Here is a 25,593-nt window from a genome sequence, read left to right on the forward strand (position 1 = left end):
ATTGTTCCCCTACAGAAGGCTTTAAAAACATTGAGGACCACTCCAGTCTGTGCCCACAACTCTGGTTGTGTTGGGAGTTTTGACATAAGGAGCCTTGACTAAATGTACCTGCCTAGAGAGAACTAATGGGGCTTGACCATAAAAGCACCAGACATGATGGATATCCATCTGCAATGCTGACTGCATATGAAATGCAACCAAATCCACACTGGTTGCATGGCTTGGCCGTGCTTCCAAAATAAGAATTATACTGGTGTAGGTACAGTCTAGCGATTAAGGGGTAGATCTTTATTACCCAACACTCCCCAGGCTGCCTGTCATCATATGTTAGAGAGAGTGCAGACTCTACACAGCACTGCTGCAGGAGAGTCCAGGGCAGTTGCATCTAATCCTGCATAGCCCATGCCACACGTGGCCTATGGGAATTGTGTGGCCTCGTTCACAGGACGTTTTTCACAAAGGAAGTTGTGGGTAGGATAGGAACACCAGACATGGGCAATTAAGACCATTGTAATGCTGTTCTGTAGACCAATTCCTCTCCAGCAAGAACTCTCACTAAAACTAAAAGGGCAAGGTAGCTACTTGGAAAAAGTGAGGTGCAACATGGACTCCAGTGGTCCCTGAATTTGTCCTGCCAGCTGTTATTGCATAAGGCGTTCTCTCCCTTATGCTGCCACAGCTGACAGCACAAAGAGTTAGGCTGCCATCAGCTCTGCTTAGAACTATGGGAAGGATCCAGCGGTGTCACAACCCTGAAGCAGCCTTCCCCAATCTGGGTTTTCCCAGATGTGTTGGACTGCAACTCCCATAATTCCCAACCAGCATGGTCAGGTTGGGAAGGCTGAGTTAGAGCTATCGATGTTGTGCTAGCGTTGGTTTCCGCTGGCGCCGTGACACTATTGGATCCTTCCTTGCAGTAGCACATTTGAGCCAAAGTTCACCTTTTTTTCCTAATTGTATTGATTTCTCAGCCACTTCCCGATTTCCAAAGTCCTTCAGGAACTTCAGCCGATTATTTACATTGTATGACCCAAGACCCAGATTGTATCTAAAAGCTACTTTAGCAACCCTACTGACCCAGGGTTGCTATCATGTATGATTTTGAATGCCTTGTACACAAAAATAAATTTGGGTTTCATCAAGATTTTTTGTAAAAAAATTGAAATACTGCTTTGAGGTAATATATGGAGGGCCACAGAATTATTAAGGGCAACATAGAATCCTCTGCTGGGCTGACTGCCTCCCTCCCAGAAACCTACAGTAGCCTCCAATCCACAACACCCAAGTTGGGGCAGCTGATGTATATGGGGGCCCATAGCTCAGTGCAGAGCCTATTCAACAATCCACAGCCTAAATGCTACAAAGGAGAAGACCACAAGAGTCTCACTGGAGCTTAGTGTCTTTCACAAGTGAAACGCCATCCCATTTATTTTCCACACCCAAATCAAGCACGAAATAAGTTCTACAGGTTAAATAGCCTTCTTGCTTGAACAACACCTACCTACATTTGTAGGTGTGAATTTGAGATGAAAGAGTAGTTCAGATGATACATGCTATCCAGCAACAGCCCACACCCTTCACTTCCAGTGGCCTTACTAAACTTTAATCAAGACATTGGGGGGGGGGGGGTGCCTGCTGTTTCACTCCTGAGAAATAAGGTTTCAAAAAGTTGTGACCAACACATATACATTCTACACCACAATATTCTTTCTTTGGGTTTGTGCATCTTTACCGGGCTTACAGGGACTTGGAGACTTTATTACAGAGCTGGACCACCCCTAAGCGAGACAAGTCATGCCACCAGGTACACTTCTGCCCCCTCCCTGTCCCTGTGGGAACCCTCTGAACAATGAAGTAGCCCCCCTGGGAATACTATAGGAACAGCAAGATATTTGCTCCATTTACTGAAGGAGGGATAGGTGGAAGAGGTCAAACTTCATCTTAACTTTGTTCAGAAGCTGCTAATTGAAAAAACCACCCTTCCCTGACTGTACCAAACCTCCCATCTCAGCAAAGAAGTTGTAAAACCATACTGGACAAACTCTGATGACTTGCAAAAATAGATTAAAGTAGAATCAAAGCTACACTGAATGCTGGAAGATGCCAACACAACCTAGACACCATAATGGCAATTGCATACAGAACTAGCCTGGATATTTAGCAGAAAGTGTTGTATTACACTCTTCAGTTTACAAGAGTGAACAATAGCAGGGCAAAGAGTGCATCTCTCCTTACTTTAGGCTTAGCCAGTGTATCCAAGAGTACAGCAAGCAAGTACATATCCTGATTTTTGATTCACATGAACGTCCGGAATCAACAGGCTTTCAAACAACATGCGAGCAGAAGTGATCTGTGGCTGGCAAAAGCACACACAAGCCTTCAAAATGGCAGCTAATGATGCAACGTTTATTCAGTTCAGTCTGACAAAAACTCAAAGTAAAAAAGCCATTGTACTCACATTTCAAGTCTCAGCATATGTGCCAACCTGCTTTCCTCCTATACAATTCAATCATGGCAACGGAAGGCACATGTTCCATTTAGCTGAGTAAGGAAAGCAGGAGATGAAGCGTACGGTTTCAAATGAACACTTCAGAATAAACTTTTAACACAGTCTTGCCTCCAAGAAGATCATGATAAATAAGACAAGACCATGCAGTCCTTAAATTAAAGCCAAGATCCGCTTCCATGTTTACAGTAAAAAAACACACACACACACACACACACACGCAAAACCCATGGTTCACCCAGGACCAATTTTTCCTCCAGTGGAAGCATTTTGGCCAAGCAACTGTCAATGCAGTGTAAGGAACGCAGGTGTTGTCAGAAAACTGTTTAATTATTTACAGAATGATTATCGGAATGATTACATAAAATACAGAAGAAAATATACACCTCTCACGGAAACAAGAAAGAAGAGACGCTGAGCAAATTCACTGCTGATAAGGTAACTAAAGCACTTTGAATAAGGCAAACAAGTAAAGTAACCAAATCAAAAATCACAAGGACTACAGTGGGGAGATAGAAATGTAAATTGAGGTTGTCTGTTTCTTCAAATGGAGAACCAAAAAAAAAAAAATCAGGATTCAAAATGGATGATGTTTCCCATAGCAAAGTTTGCCTACACCAGCAGCCATCATTAGAATTGTGGGCAAGGTTCCACCCTATCTAAAGTGGCCTGGAACTTTCCACTCCCAGGGCACAAACTTCCTGGCGCTGATGGAGCCAGAGTGCCCCGTGTAACGTTTCGTATTCTACGTCCTACAGTATACAGCATGTTGTGAGTGTATAGTTTCGAAGTGTGCAAGAACCAGGTAAGGTTTCCCCCCCGCCTCCTCGCCCTAAGGAGGTTACACTAACAGCACTCAAGATTCAGTTTTGCTGCCAATACATTTTGAAATCCACCCCCCTGAAAAAGGGGGCGTATTAGAAAAGGGATTTTGATCCTTGGTTTTCAAATTCTGACCACGCATCTTTCAGCTCCATGAAGATCATTTTGGCGTACTGTTCGTATGGCTGCCCAGTGGCCTGCAAGCAAAAGAGAATGAGTATTACTATGGGACTGCCCAACTCCAACGGCAAGCAACCTTTATTTCTAGAGTGAACACCAGAAAACAACAAAAAAGGCATCATAAGGCCAACATCCATGCAGTGATACACCCTACTCACAACTGCGTATAGCAGGGATTTTGAACCTCTTTCAGCCCAAGGGCCAAATTCCATTTTGGAGACGCTCTCAGGGGCCGCATTCCAGTGAGGCAGAACCAGACAAAAGGGGAGGGGCCAAGATATTAGCATATTTAACTTAAAGCTCTTACTGCAAGAAACTAAGCCTTAGGAGAGGAATTTTAACCTTTTGGAATGGGAGGAGGGGGGATTGCACAAAGCTGGCAAACCACCAAAAGGTCACTGGTTGGGGGAAGGAGGCATGGCTATCTGGGGAACCCAAGAGGACCAGAGTGGGACCCCAGTCAGGCCAGATTTGACCCCCGGGCCCAAGGTTCCGCATCCCTGGTATGCAGCATGAGGCCTGAACAACCTCTGCACAGGTTTTTTCTGGGCTGGGCATTTTTACCCTAATCACTCATTAGCTGAGTAAGAAAAGTTGCTCTGAGCTCAGATGTGCTGTCAACAGAAAGCCTCTATGCACCATAGTGCAAACACCTGAATGGTCCCCCCTAACCCTCTTTCTTCCCCACAAAAGTATCAGTCATGTAGATTGCAGAGACTACAGCACATTGCCTGGCTTTTCTGCATCATCAGCTGTGCTCTCTGGGCCAGGAAGACTTTGTAAAAGGTTTGTACACTTGCCTACAATTGCTGCATACCTGAGGGCATTAAAGGAAAGCAGACCTCCCCCCCTGACAACAGAAGGAAAAGGATGGAGGAGTAGGTAGGGCTGTAGGGGAAACCAGATCCCATTCATATAACTAGATCAAGCTGTTGCTACATGATGGAGGTGCTTTGCACAGGAGCCACGGCAACAAACTACACCATTCCGATTACTGCATAACTAGTTCCTTAAGGATTTTTCGTGTTTGCTTGTTTTAGAGTTATTACATTTGTCAGACCAGGCTATTGCCCAGTCAAGGGCAAGGCAGCAGGAAAGCAAGGTGAATGCAGCAAGGACCAGCAGAAGCAGAATTCTCCTAGCTGCCCAAAGCAGCAAGCAATCCAGATGCCTCTATAGGGGCCAGAGGAAGCACCTAACTTGCTCTGGCCTCCTGTTCTCCCTGAAGTTCCCGCCTATGGCCAAAAGGTGGCGATGGCAGCACACAGGCTGGAATTTCCACCCAGCACCCCTCTGGTTGCCAGTTCTAGGCACAATGCAGACTCAAGTCCTGACAACAGCATTGCATTACATGTTCCACTGTGCATCGCTTTGGACATAAGCAATGCCTTCTATAAACCCTAGCTGACCTGCTCCGCAAACGTACCTGCTTCCTAGTGGATGGAGCCACTAAACATCAACCAGTAGGGGCAAGACTCGTTTGCCCTTTAGGTACACAGGAGTACTTTGGCACTAGGAGTTTGATGAATAGCCACAAACACTCACCTTATCTGGATGAACAACAAGCACTGCTTTCCTATAGTACTTCTTGACTTGTTCTGGGGTAACCAGGTCTGCCATGCCAACTGGTTTCCATTTGGTTTCACCTTCCCAGAGCACAGTGTGAAGAGTAGATAATAAAGCTCTTATATTCCTCTCTTTTCCATCAATCCAATCTAGAAGCTAGAGAGAGAAAGGCGGGGGGGGGGGGCATTTAAAATAAGAAGAAAAAAACACACCACACAACATTCCATCTATATGAAATATTCTGTTTACCAATTTTGCATATAAAGTATATTTAAACTATCACCCAAGAATGTCACATTCAGCATACAGCTCACTTGTTGGGGTCTCACACACATGAAGTTGCAGTATGGGAAGTATGCAGTATAAAAACACCAAACCTTTAATTTTAGAGGGTCCATATCTTTAGACATTTCTTGCTTTCTCATCTCAGCAATGGTCTTTGGTCCTTTTCTGTCAGATTTTGCTGAAAACCCTTGATTCGACAAAAGATCCTCAAAGTCGTTTTCTGAAACTTTGGGTTTTTGTCCTAGGAACGAAATAAGAACTATGAAGTTCTCTGTTCACTGAAGAGTGACACAGAAGTGAAAAAATCTGAGATATATTTGTAATAAGAAGGCCTGTTGTATATAAACCCATTCATCCATTATCTCCAGGGATGCTGTTACACATCAATAGCACAATCCTATGCATGTTTACTCAGAAATAAGTCCAACGGTCATCAAGAGTGTGTTTAGGATTGCAGCTTAAGACCAGTAGTATCCTTCCAGTGTATTCTCAGCAGCAAAATTTCCCTTTATTCAAATGCCAATGAGTTTTACAGACCAACAAAATGACTGACCATGAGCCATCTTATATGAACACAGAGAGAGTGCAGGTGGCTTATGCTGTGGGCTGGGAAGTCTCAGTTCAAATCTCATCTTAGCCACAAATTGAGATGGTATCAGACAAATCACTATTCCTACCTGTTTATGTCTCTCACCTCAGCTCCACATCTCTAACAAGGGGAGGATAAGAGAGCCATTTCTATTTAGTGGACAAAAATATAGACTTGGGACTCAGGAGACTTGGATTCAAATCCTTACTCAGCTGTGAAGCTGACTGGGAGGCCTTGGGCCAGTCACTGCGGAGGACGTGTTCTCCAGCTAAGGGCCCCTTGGGCAGCTGCTAGAGCTTGGAGTATGTCAGGCTGCGGATGTAGGAGAAATCCGTACCAGATTCAAGTGAGCAGTGTACTGGCTCTTTCCAAGTCACATGGATTCCATGGACCGGTTTTTCATGGGGGTTGGGGTGAGGGGTGGGATTTGCACTAATGCACATTGGTACAAGTAGAGCAAATGCTGGTAAAAAAAAATCAAATTCCATCAATAAGCAGACAACAGAACAAAAGACGCCTGACAATCCACACAACACAGATGAAATGGATTTAACAAAATCCATACATCCCTATCCATACCAAAAAAAAAGTGCCACACTGTTTACCAGGAAGTGCCAAAAGTCCAGGCTCCTGGTATTTATCCCTGGCCTGGCTAATCCAGTGGCCTCATATTGCTTGGGGATGATGCGGAACATCCTTTTGAGAAAAAAAAGCCTGAAAAGGGCTCTGCAGGCAAAACACTCACGAGTCCTAGGTAGCTCCCAGGGTTAAGTATCAGCCCAATTCTTACAATCTCATGCTGCTCATGTTTGTTTAAAGACAGACAGAAAGAACTGAACCTGATTAGTGTGTATGCATTTTAAAAAGTGAAAGCTTGAGATCTACAGAAAGGGACAAAAGGGGAAATACACATCTCAAAGATGGATGAGGAAAATTGGATACAGAGAAATAGCAATGTACAGGGAAGCTTTATTTCTGTAAACAGTTATTTCTGAGTCAATAGACAGGCTCAAAGTCTTGGAGTTAAAGCTTAACAGCATAATCCTATACACATCTACTTAGAAGTAGATCCTATTGAATCCACTGGGACTTTCTCATAGGGAAGTGTGCACAGGATAACAGTGTAAAGCACATCATACTGTCATCAGGCAAGGGACTTACCAAAGCCAGGAGCTCTGATGCCTCTCTCCTCCCGCCCTCCAATGACACTGAAATTCACAGTGTAGTTTGGTTTTGGTTGTGCACCTGGCTTGGCTTGCTCCGATGTTTTCGGCTGTGATGGAGACTGCCACGATGTGCTAGCGGTTTGCTGCTTATTTGCCTGCCATTGGCTCCCTGCTTTCTGAGATGGAGTGGACTTTGGAGCAAAACTGCCAGCTGAGAATCCGCCACTAGATGCATCTGGACAACAAGGATGGGGAGATGGGGTTGTTTGCTTTCCATTTAAGAAACTCCATTTTGTTTAAACCAGTGAGCAGAAAAGAAACCAAGGGCTACCTCACAACTACTAGCTACGTGGTGTTCTCAAACACGACAGTTCATAACAGGGGTGTTGAACCGCTGGCCCATGGGCCAGATCTGGCTCTCCTGAGGTCCCAATCATGCCCCGCCCCCTTCCTCTGGCCCCGCCCCATTTCCCCTGACCCTTTGGTGGTTTCTTGGCTTTGGCATGGGTTTTTCCCTCCATTCTAAAAGGTTCAAATGCCTCTCCTGAGGCTTACCTACTGGCAGGAAGAGCTTCAAGCTAACATAGGCAGGCATTTCTGGTATTTTGGCCCTGCCCCTTTTGCCTTCAGCCCCCACCCACCCCTGGAATGCAGCCCCCGAGAGCTTCTCCAAAACTGAATTTGGCCCTCATGCAGAAAGAGATCTGACGCCCGTGCCCTAAATGGATACCTTTACTGAGAGGGAAGAAAAGCATGCCTAGACTAGAAAACGCTGTTATAGTAAGCCCAGCAACAAGATAAAAAGGTGCAAAAGAGCTCATGACAGCTGCAGAAATTGCTCATAGGATAAGCTGACCCTAGCTCCTCTGGCTGTCACAATTAATTAGGAGAAGCAGTCCCGATGCACTTCCTGAAGCCCTGCCAGGTTCATTCAAAATGGCTCCCAGAACCTTCTTGAAATCCAAACCAGAATGGGGGTGGGGGTGGCTTTTGGATATTTCTGTAACCTGTAGATAGTTACATACACACACCAGACAGCCAAAATTTGTCACCCTTGCAGATATGCTAACATGCTCATGACACCCTATAACTAGCATACTTCCTAGTTACTCAGAGGTCCCAGCGGGCATACCCCCAATTACTGCTCGTATATGCTTTTAACCTGTCAAGCCACCAAGTTCAGACACCAAGATACTAAATACTCCAGCGTGCTGCTCCTCAATTTCAGTCTCCTACGCAGTTCTTCCAGATTAACCTTTTCTGTAAATTAGACTTTTGTGCAGAAAGAAAATGCAAAAGGCATACTAGACTCAAGCATGATTCCATTTCTGAGTTTAAAAGGCTCTGGGGAGCTTGTGAAGAAGTACAAAAATCAACAGCTATCACTCAAAACTGAATTGTGTAACAAGGTCTGTGGAAGGCTGCTCTTGAAGAGGGAGAGTCATAAGACAAGGCCACTGTAGTAAGAGCCCTCAGACAGGCTACTGAATTGTCCTTAAGCTGAATGAAAAATGAAAACCAACTGATGAAGGAGTCTCTTGTTTTTAAAATGACTACATTTTACTCTGCAAATCACCACTTGTATTTTAGCTACATTATTCACCCTAAACGACACTCGAAATATTAACCCTAGATATATTAACAGTTTTATTTTCCTTTTATTAGTCACTCACGCACTTACTTGGAAGGCCAGTTCTCAGGTTGCCAAGGTCAGCAAAAGGGTCAAAATTCTGCGATTTTGCCTGACTGAACAAAAGGCCCGAGGAGACGCTCACTGGACCTCCTGTCGTAAAAGCTTGGCCTAAATAATAAAATATTGTAGAGTACAAAATGTCACATTACTGGTGGCAAACACTCTTACGTTCTTAGGCCCGACTAATTATATTACCTGTGAAAAACAGCTATGTATTTATAATATGATAGAAGTGGAAAACTTTGTACAATTTACCACACAGTAAATGGGCTAAATTCAGAGGAAAGCTTTCTTCAAGAAACTTGCTTTGGCAGACTACAAAAAAATTACCCACTGGCACGCTGATTAGTTAGTTATTGTTTTCACTAAAAAGATGAACAAAAACATCTTAGAAGGGTTGTTGCTAAATTCACTCTTTAGGCTGCACAGATAAAGGAAGTTATGTAAATTAAAAATGTTATTGACTGTGCATATAACAACTTTGTTCAATTCCTTTTATTTTGTTCAGTTTTAGTTACTTAAATATTATGCATATAATATTTTGTATAATCTTTGATTCTTCCCTTGTATGCTGCTGTTTTTAATATTGAAACTAGTGGGTAATCAGTAAAAAGAACAAAACACAGGTAAATCACAGCTAGGCTGGTGGCACCTAAAGTACAGACTGGACTTAAAATATGGACTGGAGCTCTAGGTCTAGATCCAGTCTGCCAAAAGCCCACTCCTGTTGTAAATAATAATAATAATAATAATAATAATGATGAGTCACATTCCACCATAAAAAGCACTCTCAAAGCAACTTACACACACAAATGCAGAAATCCATAACATAACAGAAAATCCACAAAAATCAATGTAAACCATAATCAGCACAATACAAATAAACACCATAAAAACAATCTAAAAGCAATACAAGATGAAAAGTGTTCATCCACAGTACCCAAAATCCACCCCCACCCCCTGCCAAGCATAGAATGAATGCCACAAAAGCAAGCCACAACAATTGGGCCAAAACTAATGCCCAAATGCCAGGGAAAATAAGAACGTCTTTGCCATAAAAGAAAATAAGTACTTGAAGTCTTCCCTATTGCCACGGAATGGAGGTTGTCTACATCACCCTTCAGACCCTTTCCAGTTCTACCACTGTGCAACGTGGGGGGGGGGGTTTTTAAAGTCCTGCTCTTGCCTTTTATTCAATATTATCTCACCACCATTTACACCTGTATAAGTCCTGTTTAGTCCACTGGGATGGGCACATCAGTAACTACAGATGGGAAAGTAGGCAATTTCCATTATTTTACCAAAAAAATTAAGACTCTTATATAGCACAGCTTTTCACATATGTATACACAACAATTTAAAGTCATTCTGTTTATCCAGCTGTCAGGCCTCATAGTACTACCTCATGTTACTAGTAGCTTGACATGCTTTTATCTAGCAGCTGAAAACATAAGTGACACCCTTGTTTAATACCTTCCAAAGTGGACTTCTTCAGTGGTGCTGGTGCTGTGGTGGTAATGGGTGGGGAATCAGCCCAAGAATCCCAACCTCCTAAAAGATCAGGCTGGCTTGCAGAGGAAGCCATTTTCGGTAGGTCTGGTGCCAAATTTCCTAGAGGAACATGAACCAAAATCTACACATTAGGATAAAAGCATGCAAAGATCTCTGCAGATACTTAAGACCATACAGATTAAAATGTAGCAGCGATATTGGATTCTTTAAAAACTTAAAATGAATTTTTTAGCGTTAAAGACATTTATTTTACACAGTTGTAATAAATCCACTTCCATACATATTGAAAAATAAGAACCCTCAAATCCTTTCCCAACTTTCTGGAAGGAGCTGATACCTCTGTTGTAAGAGAACAGCACTTAATAAGGTTTATATCTTATGATATCAGTATCCTATAAAGGTGTGTACCAACTGCAAAATTTGACACAGACCCAGATTCAGCACTTTGGAAAAAGAGCCCAATGGCTATAACTTTTTACTGTTTGTCAGGGGTAGATGAAATTTGCCAGCCTAGTAGTCCCTTAGAAGGGGATTATATCTGCCAAATTTCAGAAAAATAGGTGCAATGGACTTTGTGCCACACTCCTTTATATTTAATTTTTTTAAGGGAATTGGTGATAACATTTTTATTTCTTGGCATAATTGGGTGAAATTTGCAGGGATGGTTGCCCCTTCTGATGGGACCAAGCCTGCCATGTTTCAGACTAATAGGTGGAAGAGTAGCCTGTACAATTTGATGGTATCTAAAACAGGATGCAATATCCCCTATGTTCCTTGGAGAGCTTTCTTCTGAAAATGACAGACAGCATAGAGGTGGACATAAGTCAGAAAACTGAACTTTCAGAAGGATAGGTGCACCAGTTTATGTGGGAGTCCTCAAATTTGGCTGGGGTGGCAAAGGAGTGATTAGCTCCCCCCCCCCCGTGTTTTCTAGGGCAATTTGTATGAAAACAGTGCACATCAGAGATGTGTCCCCAGAAAAGAAACCTGTAAAGTTTCAGAAGGATAGGTGCAGTAGCTAAGGAGGTATGATGACTGAAAATAAGTTTAAAGCTTCTTCTTTTTAATAGTGAAGCCTGGTGGTATTGGAACCAAGCCATACACTGTGCTCTGCATCTAAGGCCTTCCTCTGGGTGCCTCCTCTGAGGGAGGCTCGGGGGGCAGCAACAAGGGAGAGGGCCTTCTCAGTGGAGACCCCCCATTTATGGAATAATCTCTCTGATGAGGCCCACCTGGCACCAACATTGTCATCTTTTTGGCTCCAGGATTAAACTGCCCTCTTTTCTCAGGCATTTGGCAGCATATAAGGAGTCTCTTTGATTGTCTCTGGCTGATTGTTTTACATTGTTTTAGATATATGGTGTAGCTGCATGTGTTATTTGTTCTATGTCATTACATGAATGGTTTTATACTTAATATAATGTATTTTAATGGTTTTTTTATTTTTGTGAATCGCTCAGAGAGCTTTGGCTATAGGGCAGTATAGAAATATAATAAGTGAAATGAAATTAGAAGAATGACCATCTCCCATCCTTGCCCTCCCCCAAAGCACAGTGAATGAAGAGCCGCTGGTAAAACATTTCATAAGTTTCAAAGGTGGACCTGTCAATCACTCAACCTCCCCTTCCTCCGCCCCCATCAGCATTTGGAGAAACAAAAGCAAAAGACACTGTTTTCTGAGAAACACTGTCTGCCTTTCCAAAGCCAAAGCACGAACAAAGTCTCATGCAGAGTCCAGCTTTGGTTCTGGCCACTTTCCGCTCCACCTTGGGAACTACCAGAAATGGTCCAGAGGGGCTCTATACAGCTCGGGCTTTGGGAAAATCTGATGAACATCACAGGTATTGTGCTCAAGGCATACATGGTGGAGGGGGTAGATTAAGAGGTAGTGATTTTCCAAAGGCCACACAGTGAATCTTCATGGATACCAGGACTCGAAGCTCAAGGCCACACACATGCTATCCACCCAGCTCAATTTCAGTTTTTTTTCTTTTGAATGTGACCAAGTAGGTCATAAAGATGATGGCTACACTGGCATGAACTGCTAGCACTCACAGCGTGACACCCAGCATGAATAGTGAAAAGGTTTTGATGTTACCTCATCTAGGTAATTCAGACTGTGAGGGATCAAAACTGAAAAAACATCACAGAAAGTGCACCCACACCCTAGAAGGGCCCAGGATTCACAAACCTAAAGTGAATGCAGGTGCCATCCTCCAAGACACTTAATACATTTCTCGGCTGTAGCAGGAGGCAGCACCCTATTAAAATAGGTCTTGTGCTCCACCTTGGGGAAATTGCTGCAGCAGGCAAATTGAAGGCTTAATACCAAAGAGGGGGTTTTTTTTACACTGTGCCAAAATGTAAGATCCAGCACTTGAGAATGTCTCAAGCTGACAGGGAGCATTCCTTTTACTTCTAATACCATTGTCCCCTTTCAACACACCGAACAATGGTGGGATATCGCCATCTTACAAATCACCTAAATACCTTTGTATTTCTACAGCATGTTTTGGTTCTAAATATAAGCTTATCAATAGTAAGAAGGATGAACTGCACGAGACATGACAGAGTTTAATAACATTCTGAATGGTGTGAAGAGAAATGTTGGGCCTTCTTGTATAAACAATAGCTTAGGGAGGTCACCCAAACTGATTGGCAGTAGCTTTGGGGCAGACAAAAGAAGTACTTCTTCACATAACACACCACTAACTTATGGAGCTCTTTACTGCAAGGTACAGGAACTGCCATTAGCTTAGAGGACTTCAGAAAAATTAGATTTCTCCCTCACGATTTGTCTATCAATAGCTATTTAGCCATGATATCATATTCTGAGAAGTATATCACTAAACACCAGCTGCTGGGGCAGACAAGGATATGTCTTCATACCCTGCTTGTACACTTCCAGGAGCAATAGAGTTGGCTATCATTTCACGAGATAGACCCTAACTGTAAAAATGTCAGCCTAACCCGGCATTCTGACTGACAGTTGCATGCCACCAGACGGTTTCACATGGCTGTTCTTCAAAATCTGGTACTACGCAGGCTGCACTATAGGATATGATGATTGGTAACCACCAGCAAATAGACTAGATCATCCACGTATTCAACCCCTCTTGCTTAAAAAAAGATTAAGTGGGCTTACCTGTAGAGGATCCATTTTATTGGCACACTAATTAGCAATGTCATTTGGAAGAAAAAATCTGTGCTAACATTTATGATCAAATGAGCAAATGGCTCATTGCATTTTTCTAGTAATTAAAAAACACAGTGAAGTCTGTAACTGCATTCAAGATAGAATGAGCCCATACACACTCAGTGTGTCTCAGTTCTAAAACGATTTACTAAACATTTGGTAGGCATGCCTATTTAGGAGTTTCATGAATAAGTGTGACAAGGTCATCCAACCACATGATATCTATATACTCACTTGGTACAGAAGCCTTACATCATGACCTAGGGGGCTATGGATCTAAGCCCCATAACTACCAAAGTCCCCCTTCCTGCACAAATCTCTTAACATTACAAAGAATGAGAGTGTTTTGTCCATCCCTGAATAGAACACTAATGTAGCTGTCCATATACCTCACCACTCTGTGTGACCAGCTTAAAGTTCTATCTGGACAACCAACACGTGTTAAAACCCAAATAACCACAGTTTTCGATAAGGAATTTCAAGACCACCATGAAGAGACTGTGCTTAGGATGGAAGGCTACAGAGAGGCCTAAAGCAATGTTTGACTAAAGCGACCGTGGTAGCAGCAGATAACCACAAAGACATTAGAGTTAGTCATGCTGTTCCTGTCCCACTCAACACACTGGGAAAAATAAGGTTGGCAGGCCTGGTCTGACAGAATTTCTCTGCCTTGGATGGCTGAGAGAGATTCAGCAGGAACAGCTCCTGCCTGGGTGGTGCTACAAGGAGAAGCCACACTTGCTGAACCTCTTCTTCCTACCCTACAGATGGAGGCCCTGAACTCTGCCAAAGTGGACAGAACCAGTGAGGAGATGGTCTGAAACTCACAATGGGGCGCATCTAACTTCAAGTGAGCTGCAGGTGGAAAGCTTAAGTTAGGGGACAAAAGGTATGAAGGAAGAGCCATGGCTGGGAGCAAGAGAGTCCCAGTTATTTGACCTGAATAAGAAATTGAAAAAACGGGTAGGCAGAGAGGTCTGTGCCACACCTAGGAGAGGAAGTAGAAAATTTCTAGGACTGCCACAGTAGTGTAACCAGGTGTAGCAGGAACTGCTCCATGGGAAAAGGTGGGCATTTCATATTATGCCACTGTGCCATCCTGTTTAAAAAGCTATTACATTCTTAACATATTAGGCCTGAAAATTAAACCTTTACAGAACCCAAGAATCTAACACGTAGCTCCAGTTCATGATAAAACATTTAATAAAATACACCAAAAACTGGAATAACCCAGATGTTTTACAAATCTTATGTAGAGGATCTATGAGTGGTTTGAGCAACACAACCGCTGTTCATTGGTAAAGTGGGTATGTGCATAAAGGCAACCCTTTCGGGCCCGTGGGCATATTTGACATTTTGAAAAAGTGTCCTGGGCACCATCACTAATTGCCGTGTTGGGGGGGGCAGTGGGGGTGAAGTGTTGGAAATGCCCCTCCACTCTGGATTCTCACTTTACCTGTCCCCCACCCCCACCCCCTCTGAACAGAGGTGGGGACAAAAGTCCCCTGCCAAAAAATGGCTGAGAGGGGAGGGCAAGAAAAGTGAGAATCCATATCGCTCTATTGTTTTGAACAGAGATAGGGAAAAGCGTGCCAATCAGGAGATGAAGGGCCAGCAGAGGTGAGTGGAGGGCAGCACAGCACAAGGGGCCTCGTGGGAACCCTGGAAGGTTTTGGGGGGTGCTGCGTTGCCAACCCCTGCTTTATACTATTAGCTTGAACGGTAGATTTCCCAGTTGCTTCTGTGCTAATGAACATCCTGCAAAGCTTTAAGACAGGCTTGCACACAGAAGATCTTTTAATTCTCTAATTAAAGATGACAACCAGGATTTCCTAAGAATTGAGATACAGGTTTAGCATGACATAAGATTTAAGCCTGTCTAATACCTGCTTCCACACACCCCAGCTCTTCATGATCAGTCACCACTATCTAGAAAAAGCACAATGGTTCAATTTAAGGCTTGCCTGTTTGCACTCACTATCGTCTGACCCCATACATTTGTTCTGCAGGGCCACAGGCTTGGTGGCCAGCCTTTCTAGAGCATTCCGCACTGAGAATATCACTAAACCAAAGATTTCTCCACCTCTCTTGACCACTTTCCCAAGTGCAACAGGAGCTGCCGGATGCCCACCAGTCTGGAAAGCCTACCCTCTTCCATTTGAACAGCCATTGGAATAAAAAAATAGGTAAAGCCAGCTTCCCAGTCTTAGAGACAAGAGAGTTAAAATTAAAAGGGGTGGGGGGCTTAGCTCAATGGTAAAAGCCCATGCTTCATGCTACAAGTCCAATTCCCTCTGAACAGGAACTTAGGATGCAGGGATAGGGAAAAACTCCATGTGAGGCCTTGGAAAGCTACTCCCAGGCTATGATGTAGACCAGCCTTCCCCAATGCTGGCAAAGGATGATGAGAGTTGTAGTGCAACATGCCTCCGGATGTGCTGCTCTGCAACTGCCATCATCCCCAGCCTGCATCTAGAGTGAGGGTCTGGCTCATTATAAGGCATCTATAAATATGTATGGCTCTGTGTTAATAACAGCTGAATGTGGGATGTGTGTAAGCAGAATTTTGTACATGGCCCATTCAGTATGCATACAGCCCAACACATCTGAGAATGAGCATATGCTAGCAGCATATGCAGATAATGTTGTACATTGCCCAGGCAATACACATAAGACTCCAAAGGATGTCAAAGGATGTGAATTCCTCTGAATGATTTCATGCATTGTCCAAAGGGATCATTGGCCTTTTAGCAAACAGTAACATTTCAAAACAAGGAAAAATAAACAGCAACCACATTATTGCTTATAGCCTTAAACACACACAATAGTCATTTCAGATGTTAATACTGGGAACATTTCCCTCACCATTGGCTAAGGCTGATCGGAAGTTGAAGGTCAAAACATCTAGAGGGCCACAAGTTGTCCACCCCTGGGATAAAGTATGACCATTTTTCCAACAGACTTTCATAAACATGTAACTGGGTACGGTATGACAATGTAGACTTTGTAAACACTCACAAGGAACCTAAGATTAGTTTACCAGATACATGGACGCTAAAGGGTGTGTGGAGCATTCACTTTACACACAACCCAATAGATTCTACTGAATAGAAAAATATATGCCAACAGTTTGAATTGTACACTTTAATGTAAAAAGAACTACTGAACACTTAAAATGACCTAATATTGCAAATGTTTAATTCCTATCACTAAAACTGCATAGCTGACCACAGAATATATTTATATTGTAATAAATAGCGGTCATTAAGTGAAATTCGTAGCGCTGTTCTGAGATTTCAATTTCAGTGAGTTTTCAGAACAACACCACAACTTTAGCTCCATGATAGCTATTTCGTACAACAGGCTTGGCTACCATGACAAGGGCCGCATAGTGCGTTCGTATTTGTGCACTCTCATTTGCTTGTTGAGCATTTTGCTTTACGGTATCACTGCTGGTATCCCTGGCCAACCAACAATACCTGCAGTGTGAGTATTTTCCATTATTCAGCAGGAGCTGCACTTTCACAGAGAGCAGAACGGAAAATGGTTCCTTCCGTTTTCTTTCTTGGATGCCTAGCAATAGTTGACAGCCCTGTCCCTCCTTCAGTTGACATGACCAGAGCCAGACTATTTCGGGGGAATCACTTCTGCCCCAAACATGCAATACTGTAGCTTTACTGTAATCACCAGCATTGCCCTGAGGAAATACAGATTCTGAAGAAATCTTTCATGTTTTCCCTGCTCTCTCCCAAGGCTGTTCACACTAAGATTCTGTTTAGTGAATTTTTTCCTCTTTTTGAACACACAAGTCACATGTAATGGTGCAACCACACCTTTCTTTTGTAGTAGCTCCACTGTCATAAATGGCATACATTGGCTTGCTGTGCTCTGAACACCTATAATCTCAGGTGCAGCCTCCATTTCTTAACCATGGAGATTTGCTGTGTTTTTGTCATCATGTCCTGTTTCTCCTGATTCCTCTTCTCTCTGTTCAACAACGGTTTCAACCTTGACCCAAGAGTTCACAAGGTACTGGTGTTCCTAAACCAACTGTGGTCTTTGGTCCCACTCTTTAAATATCCCACTGAAGCTGATGCCCTCCTGTCACAAACTCAAAATAAGCTAAGAAGTTTTTGTTCCAGCACCTATGGCAGAGTTCCAATGGGATTCCCCTAGCTTCCCCTAACAGGCTTCTGAATAATCATAACCTGGCCACAGTGGCAAGTAACCATCACCCCTAGGGTTACCAAGCAGGGAAGTTTCATAAAGCATTACTTTGTTGCCTTTCAGGTGAAATGTTATGTGTGGAAAAGCAGCCTAGTTTAAAAAGAAATTGGAGGCTAATAACTTTAGTGGATGTCTTTGTAAGACTGTCCTTTAAGGACAACCCTCCCTGCCCCCCTCTGCTCAAAACCAATAGCATATTTGACATCAAGGTATGCACAGGATGAAACTAGTACTGAGGCTTATTAATGATGAAGGCTAAGGCCTCATAAAGTTATGCATGATGCAAGGCAAAAACCACACATGTAGTCAGACACATCTGATATTTCTATTGCAGCTTCTTCCATTGCTGGGCAGACAAGTTCACACTGGCTCTCATTATGCCCTAACATCCTGTGAAGAAAGACTGAGAGACTTGCCCAAAGTCACCCAGTAAGCTTCATGGTTGAGTAAGGATCTGAATCTGTTTCCCATATCTCAATCCAACACACAAGCTACTAGACCACATTGACTTTCAATCTTATTGATTTGCATTCAAGACACGAATGTCCTGTGGCTTTCTGACCCTGGGTAGCTTTTTCAATTTAATCTAGCAAGCTTAATATTCCTGTGCCAGTAAGCAAGAGCCAAAACGTATTGCAAATTCTCTCATAAGATATGAAGGTGAACCCAACAGGAATGTGGGGTATTCTGAATATGAAGATCACCCCGTTTTCCAGAGGACACACCAGCACAAGTTTTTAAAATGTGTTTTCTTCTCAATAGTTTTGGGTGTTTAAAATGACCAACACAGCCACGTAGGGACAGAGCAGTGTCTACGTCAGCCTTCCCTAACCTGTCTCTCCCCAAATGTACAGATTACAACTCCCATCATCCCCAGCCAGCTGGCTGGGGGTGATGGGGTTGTAGTCCAACAAACCTAGAGGACACCAAGTTGGGGAAGGGTGGTCTATACCAACACAGGAACGTAAAAGCTCAGCATGGACATTCCATAAAGTAATTCTTCACATTCCATAAAGGAAAGGATTTTTTTTCTCCTGCAGAAATCCATCTTTTTGTGAAGTATCACTTACTGAAGTGTATAACGACTATACAGAAGGCAATCAGTGCCACACCCAAAAGTATTGTTTTTAGCAATACATACCGTTGTACATACAGATGGGACAGCTGGAAAAGGTGGACGCATGACCCCTTTAGCCAACAACATTTCTCCATCATGAGATCCCCAGTGCAAAAATCCCCCAAGGCCAAGAGGTCACTGCCCATCACTGTTTCACAGCAAGCCCACTAGATCTCACCCACAGACCACATGTGATAATTTTAGAAAGACTCTCTGCATCTTTACCTAAGGTGCGGAGCGGATGTATTTTTGTGCCATTAAGACGGCAAGGGAGATCTTTTCGTGATTCCACAAACAGCTATTTATAGGGTTAATCAGGGGAGAAGCCTGCAACAACGAACGTGTGCATACTTCCTCTAGCCATTCAGAGTTATTAAGCGATCAGGTCTATTTTACACATTCTGTTAATACCCACACATGTGCCTATTCAGCAAGAGATTTTCTATGCTCGGGTGGTTCAGATGTTGGGTTCCAGCACAGAGAAATTGGCCCCACATACAAGAGGAGTCTAATCACCCAGGAAGGCAAAGGGGAAAAGTGTAAGTAGTTTGGTCCAGGGAGAATAGATGAATGCACACATTAAAAAGCAATTGCAAATATGGCCCAGTGGCTCCAACATGCATGGTCTTCTCCATTCTTTTTGAATGAGCAAGAAACAACAACATAGCACATCCCTGTCAGAGAATTAAATGACATTACTTCCATGTGCAGGAGGGGCACTTAATCGGAACTATGGAGAGTGCATTACATTCATCGAGTTCCTGCCAATTTGATCAAAGTAAGGATACATATCATAATCACCACAGATGTCTGCACTCAATCCTTCCACGCTTACTTTTCTTTTAGCAACCTGTGGCCTCCCAGATGTTTTACCCTACAACTCCCATGATCCTTCACCATTGGCTATGCTGGCTAGGGCTGATGGGAGATGTAGGCCAAAACATCTGGAGGGCCACAAGTTGCCCACCTCTGTTTTAGACTGAAATGAAAAGGTGACTGTCAGAGGAATTTAAAATGGGGTATAAACAAGCATGTGTCTACAGCCAATTTATGTTTTTGTATTAGAACATAAAGTTATTCATTTTTGTGTTTTGCCTTTAGGGTTTCAGAAGTCTAAAATGGAACTTCCCATTTCTATATCTCCACTTTCCTGATATTTTTCAAATTTAAGTGAGCCACTTCCCAAAGAGCACAATTAATCATTTGTATAACTAGGGCTCAAGTATTGGATTTCTAAACTAAAAGACATCATATAAATTATGTCAATTCTCCAAGTGTTCATCCATATGCAGGCAAACTGGGATCATGGCATGCACAAGTGGGAGGTAACAGCAGGCTTGAGGGAACTCCAAAGTTTGCAGACGTACAAAAAAAAAACCCTTAAGAAAAAACATGCCAAGCACAGCCAGTGAGGACTGAGCAGACCCAATGGCCACGAAATGCTAACTGAGTTGGCAGTGGTGGTGGTGGTGGGGAGATGGAAAATCAAGGGGAATGGAATATCCTGGAAAAGGGCAGGGTTCCAGCCAGCCATGAATAGGAACACTCCACCCTGCAACTTTTTGTTGCAGGCCCCACTTGTAATCTATTATTATTACAAGCTTGTCTAGCTAGCTTGCTTTATTTGAAACTGAACAAGCTGGCAGCAGGCTACCTGCACTGTACAGAAGAAAATAACTAATGAGATTAGCTCCTAGTTAAAGTATACGTAATATTTAAGTATCAGGCTATATAAGATGTTGTTACTAAATACAATGCTACATACAAGTGTGTAAGGATGACAGCCATCTGTACAGAGAGTGTTAAAAATAAATAAGCCAAAATGATTCTATCATCCTACAGGCTGAGAGGAACTGTCATCGCTAAGTGCCAATTTCATACTACTACAAGACAGTCAAAGGCAGGAATGGCCAAACAGGGTCCGGTGGGACCGATGCACCCCTGACGCAATTTGATCTGCCTGCCCCCACAAGTGGCCCAACAAAGATGTTAATCCAAGCGTAGTATACAGTTGCCCACAGTTCCACTCTTAAAGAAAAATGGATCCAAGTTGTAAGGAACAGAAACACTCTACATTTTTAATATTACATCTCAGAAACTGGTAACTAAAATTAGCAAGGGGCTGGAGCAGTTCCCCTCTGAGGAAAGGTTACAACATCTGGGACTGTTTAGCTTAGAAAAGAGGCGAGTAAGGGGAGACATGATAGAGGTGTACAAAATTATGCATGGTGTGAAGAATGTGGACAGGGAAATGTTTTTCTCCCTCTCCCATAATACTAGAACCCAGTGGGGTTATCCATGAAGCTGAATGGTGGGAGATTCAGGACGGATAAAAGGAAGTACCACTGCACACCGCACATAGTTACACTACAGAATTCGTTTCCACAAGATGCAGTGATGGCCAACACCTTGGAGGGCTTTAAAAGGGGATTGGATAAATTCATGGAAGAGGCAGCTATCAATGGTTACTTGTCCTGATGGCCATATGCCACTTCCAGTATCATAAGCAGTATGCCTATGTACACCAGTTGTTGAGCAACATGGGCAGGAGGGTGCTGTTGCGCTTATATCCTGCTTGTGTGTTTCCCATGGGCAGCTGGTTGGCCACTACATGGACAGAATGCTGGACTGGATGAAGCCTTGCTCTGATCCAGTATGGCTCTTCTTATGTTTTGGTTTTGGATGTAATGTCTGAGCACATACACTCTGTAACTGTGCAGGCTCTTGTGTTTAGATAACACCAGCTTCTTATATGGCCTGACCAGCTGTGAAGCAGGCAGTCCTCCGTATGGCAAAATAGACTTTTGGCTCCCAGATCACTGCGGACGGCATGCCCCCCAAGGCCACAGAAGTTGGCAATCTCTGCTTTAAAGGTATTACATCGGGGGGGGGGGGTCATTGTGAAATGCAGTGTCCTGTGTTCCCAACTCAACCCCCTTCTCACAAAAAGGAACTCTGAAGATAAAAGCCGCTACATTTGCAAAATGTTAGCCACGTTACGGCAGAAATGATAAGCATGCATCTGTGACACAAAGCTTGTTAGAATAGCAACACTGTCAAGCGGATCTGTTAGACACTAATCCACCTTGACTAATCTGAGTGGAGCATGCCACTCGACGGGCCATGTGATGGGGGGAATGGGGGAGGAAGGAAACCATGTCAAACATGCACTTACCTAAATTAAGGAAGTCTGTGCTAGAGGAAGGAGGTGGCGCACTGTGTGCAGAGGGAAACATACCAGATACAGGTGGTTCATTTGGACTAAGGAAGTCGCCAAAGAGATCAGGGCCAGTAAGAGTTGGATTGTCGGGGTTGACTGTGAACGGGTCAAATGGGTCAGCTGAAGACAAAAAGCAACACGGTTGGTTTTACTTGAGATGCTTCCAGAAATAAGTCACAGACAAAAACGGGATTTGGCTCTTGTGAGTGTGGCTGGCATTACGTAATGTCACAGGCACTGTAGGATGCCTTCTTTCTAGCACACTAGAAAGCACTCTGCCATTCTCCCTGATGTGAGGGCTTAGATCAACCTGGCGCCCTCCTGATGGGTTGGACTACAACTCCCATAATCCCCCAGCCAGCATAGCCCACAGCCAGCATGGGAGTTGTAGGCCAACCCATTAGGAGGGTGTCAAGTTGTTTAAGCCTGGCTTAGATAGATGATCTTACCTAACACAAGGATTTCTGCTCATCAACAGAGAAAACAATGATCTTCTCGGATAATTCCTCAGAAATTAATGTGTACATTCAGCCTAAGCCAAGCCCCCCAGCTCCCTACAAGGACAAACCTGTAACCCCTAAAATGCCAGTCAACCATGCCAGACCTATTAATCATTCGACCAAGGAAAATCAAGTTACCAGCAGAGATTACTGCACAGGAGCCAAGCAGCAAGGAAGCCAACAGGTTCTCCTTGCAAAAAGTAACCAAAGGAAAGCAGTTGCCCTAGGAATAACATAAAAGCTGTACTGTACCAGTCTGAATAGAAGGCACTGCCGGGGGGGAGGGGTGTTCAGAAGGATGGGGAGAAGGCCAATAGAAGAAGTAGAAGGATGCAGAAAAGCAGTTTCCAGCCAGAAGGTCTTTCACTGACCATTGTCAAGCAGCATCTAATTGGAGCCGCTCAGGGGAGAGTATTTATACTCAGCAGGGAGTGGCGTGCAATGGCCAGCAGAGAGGCTGGCTGACACTCTACCTTGTGACAGCTACATGTCCCAACATTCTCACTCCTAGGAGCTAAGAAATGGTACACCCTGCTGGGAACAAAATTGCAGAAGGGAAGGTGCACATTTCAGGAACACACACATACACCCCTTTATTGCCATTGCAAGCGGATATTTAGCCCAGATAACCCCCCCACCCCACCCTCAGTTTTCATCATACATCAGGAGAGTCTAATAATGAACAAGCAAGTTTTCAGAATCAGCTGAGGCTCCGCATACAATCTGGCATCTGTAAGCATTCAAAACAATCACAGCACTGTTGCTTTCATAAGACATCAAGATATATTAAACAAGCACCAGAATAATATATTTTCCCAATGCATCTTTTTGTCCTCATATGGGACTGGAGAAGCATGTTGAACAAAAAACATACTACTCTCGCCTTCCACAGACTCCATCAGTTCATGAAATATCCAAATGTTAAACTGCATTTCTAGCCATTAGAAGGCATAATGATGCATCTTGCTTATGCGTAGAAAACATACACAGTCTCTACAACTGAATACATTTTGTATTAGTTCCACTTCAAGACCACCACTTTGAACTTGAAAATCCAATTTTCCTGGTTTCTCCCAGTGCACAACTTCTAGCCAGATTCTCAGTGCAGTTACAATGAATCATTCAGAATCCAGAAAACAGACCAGCTGAGTAGGGCTACCAGGCTGCTGGCATTTTCCTGAAATACCCCACTGTAGTCAGCTGGGTTTCCCACCCAGGCCGGGGGGGGCCTCCAGACAGATTGATGAGATCCAAATTAATCACCATACTCCATTGGAGACTTCCTAGCAAAGAGTACATCCCAATTTTGTAATCATGTTGGACTACAGTTAGCTTAGAGCAGCCTTCCCCAACTTGGTGCCCTCCAGATATGTTGGACTACATTTCTCATCAACCCCAGACAGCATGGCCAATGGCTATGCTGGATGGGGATGATGAGAGTAGTCCAGCACACTGGGAAAGGACCTGGTTGGGGAAGCGTGGTTTAGAGAAATTCTGAGGCAAAACAACTTTAGACAAGTTTAGACAAGTTTAAGCCTTCTATGGAGAAACCAGAGGACTTTTGGGGCTCACATGCTCCCTCCCCTGCCCCCATGCTCATGACTGTGCAGAGAAAGCAACAGTTGAAACAGATGGCATTACATTTCATTGGCACATGAGATCACCCCAATGCTTTAATCTGCCCCTGCCCCTTTCCATGAAGGGACAGATCATGGAGTCAGAAAGCTCTAGCACAGAGAGAAAAGCCTGAACACTGCCTTCCACACACACAGAAAGGGGATGGGGAGAAAGGCAAGTGTGAGCCCAAGAGTCCCTCCCACTGTCACTGCATTAAACCCAATTTCCGGAAAATGAGAACTACATCAGCCTGCCAAAAACAGCACTGCACAGGGCACTGCCAAATAAGTCATTTCTCTTTTTGAAGGTGAGTATGCTAGAATCAGAAACTGACCCATTGTTACTGTTGGTTATTAAATTCATGCATCTCTTTAAAATTAGGTGCTAATCTGAGGAGAGGTCATGAGACTTTACAGCTCTCACCTTGTCTGTAAGTCAGGGGAACAGGGACCCAGAATCCATGAAGCTCCTGATAAGCTTAGCCAAGTAGATGTCACAGCTCACTGACCATATCCATTTTCTCACACACACACAACCCCCCGCTACCACAACACATTTTCTATTTTGCTGAAACCACAAAGGCTGAAACATGCCCTTTAAAAATAAAAACAGCCTTTTCACTCTTTTTGTTAGAGCAGAGTTCCAACGGAAGGGAAGTCCAGTTACATACCTGCAGAAGAAGGGGCAGCTACCGTTGAGGGAGCGCTAGCCTGGGGATTCGCTGAGGGCTGAGGCTGGCCACCAAAGAAGAAGTCTGCTCCTCCGCCCAGAAGGTCTGCGGTCGAGTCTTCTGAGCTCTCGGGTGCACCAGCCACGAAAAGGTGGTTCAGCAAGTCTGCGTTGCTCGAAGAACTCTTCATCTCCGAAGGAGGCTGGAGCAGTTCCGGTGGAGCTTCCGAATCCAGTCCAAGCAAGTCAACGCTGTCTTCCACAGGAGAATCTTCTGGCTGAGCAGTGGAAGATTCAAAGTCAGCTTCAAAAAGCTGTTTGCCCTCTTCCTTTTCCAGGGTCTGTTTCTCTCTTTCCTCAGCTGGTCTTGTGTCACTGGGAAATGCAGCAAATTCTTCGTCGGAAAGGTCACTGTCGTCCCTTTCCTCAGTTAGCCCTGGACTATCTTTCGAAAAGTGGCCCTCGGGTGCAATTTCAGAATTTTTGCCTTCTGTAAAGGGAAAGAGAACACCGATACATTCTTGCGACTCATTAATTTTAAATCGCACTATTCTACCGGTCAGCAACTCATTGTCTTCAAGGGTCATTCTGACAATGGAGTAAGGGATAGACGGCAAAGAGTCCAACCCCCATTACTCAAACTGGCCTGCTGCCAAAGCCTTGTGCCACAGACTCCACTCCCTCCATAGCCCTCTTTTTCCTCTAGGTTGGCAACCATACATGGGGAG

The 25,593-nt window shown here is 43.8% G+C and overlaps 1 protein-coding gene across 4 annotated transcripts in view; it reads right to left on the minus strand.

The window, feature by feature from the left end:
- Nucleotides 1-2,386: 2,386 nt before the first annotated feature.
- Nucleotides 2,387-25,593, minus strand: part of GAK (cyclin G associated kinase) — a 93,450-nt gene continuing 70,243 nt past the window's right edge. For 2 of the 4 annotated variants that reach the window (XM_084834835.1, XM_084834834.1), the window contains 8 exons: nt 24,867-25,355; nt 22,035-22,199; nt 10,281-10,418; nt 8,796-8,915; nt 7,110-7,349; nt 5,452-5,600; nt 5,054-5,230; nt 2,387-3,525 (listed from right to left, as the gene is read on the minus strand). In XM_084834835.1, the coding sequence (XP_084690961.1) occupies nt 3,424-3,525; nt 5,054-5,230; nt 5,452-5,600; nt 7,110-7,349; nt 8,796-8,915; nt 10,281-10,418; nt 22,035-22,199; nt 24,867-25,355 (1,580 nt within the window). In that variant the 3' untranslated portion in view covers nt 2,387-3,423. The remainder of the gene's footprint in view (nt 3,526-5,053; nt 5,231-5,451; nt 5,601-7,109; nt 7,350-8,795; nt 8,916-10,280; nt 10,419-22,034; nt 22,200-24,866; nt 25,356-25,593) is intronic. The other 2 variants (XM_084834837.1, XM_084834836.1) reach the window with 1 other exon arrangement.

The sequence above is a fragment of the Heloderma suspectum genome, chromosome 2 (genome assembly GCF_057233095.1).
Source record: "Heloderma suspectum isolate Gila_16-S chromosome 2, 16-S_ref, whole genome shotgun sequence".
NCBI lineage: Eukaryota > Metazoa > Chordata > Lepidosauria > Squamata > Helodermatidae > Heloderma > Heloderma suspectum.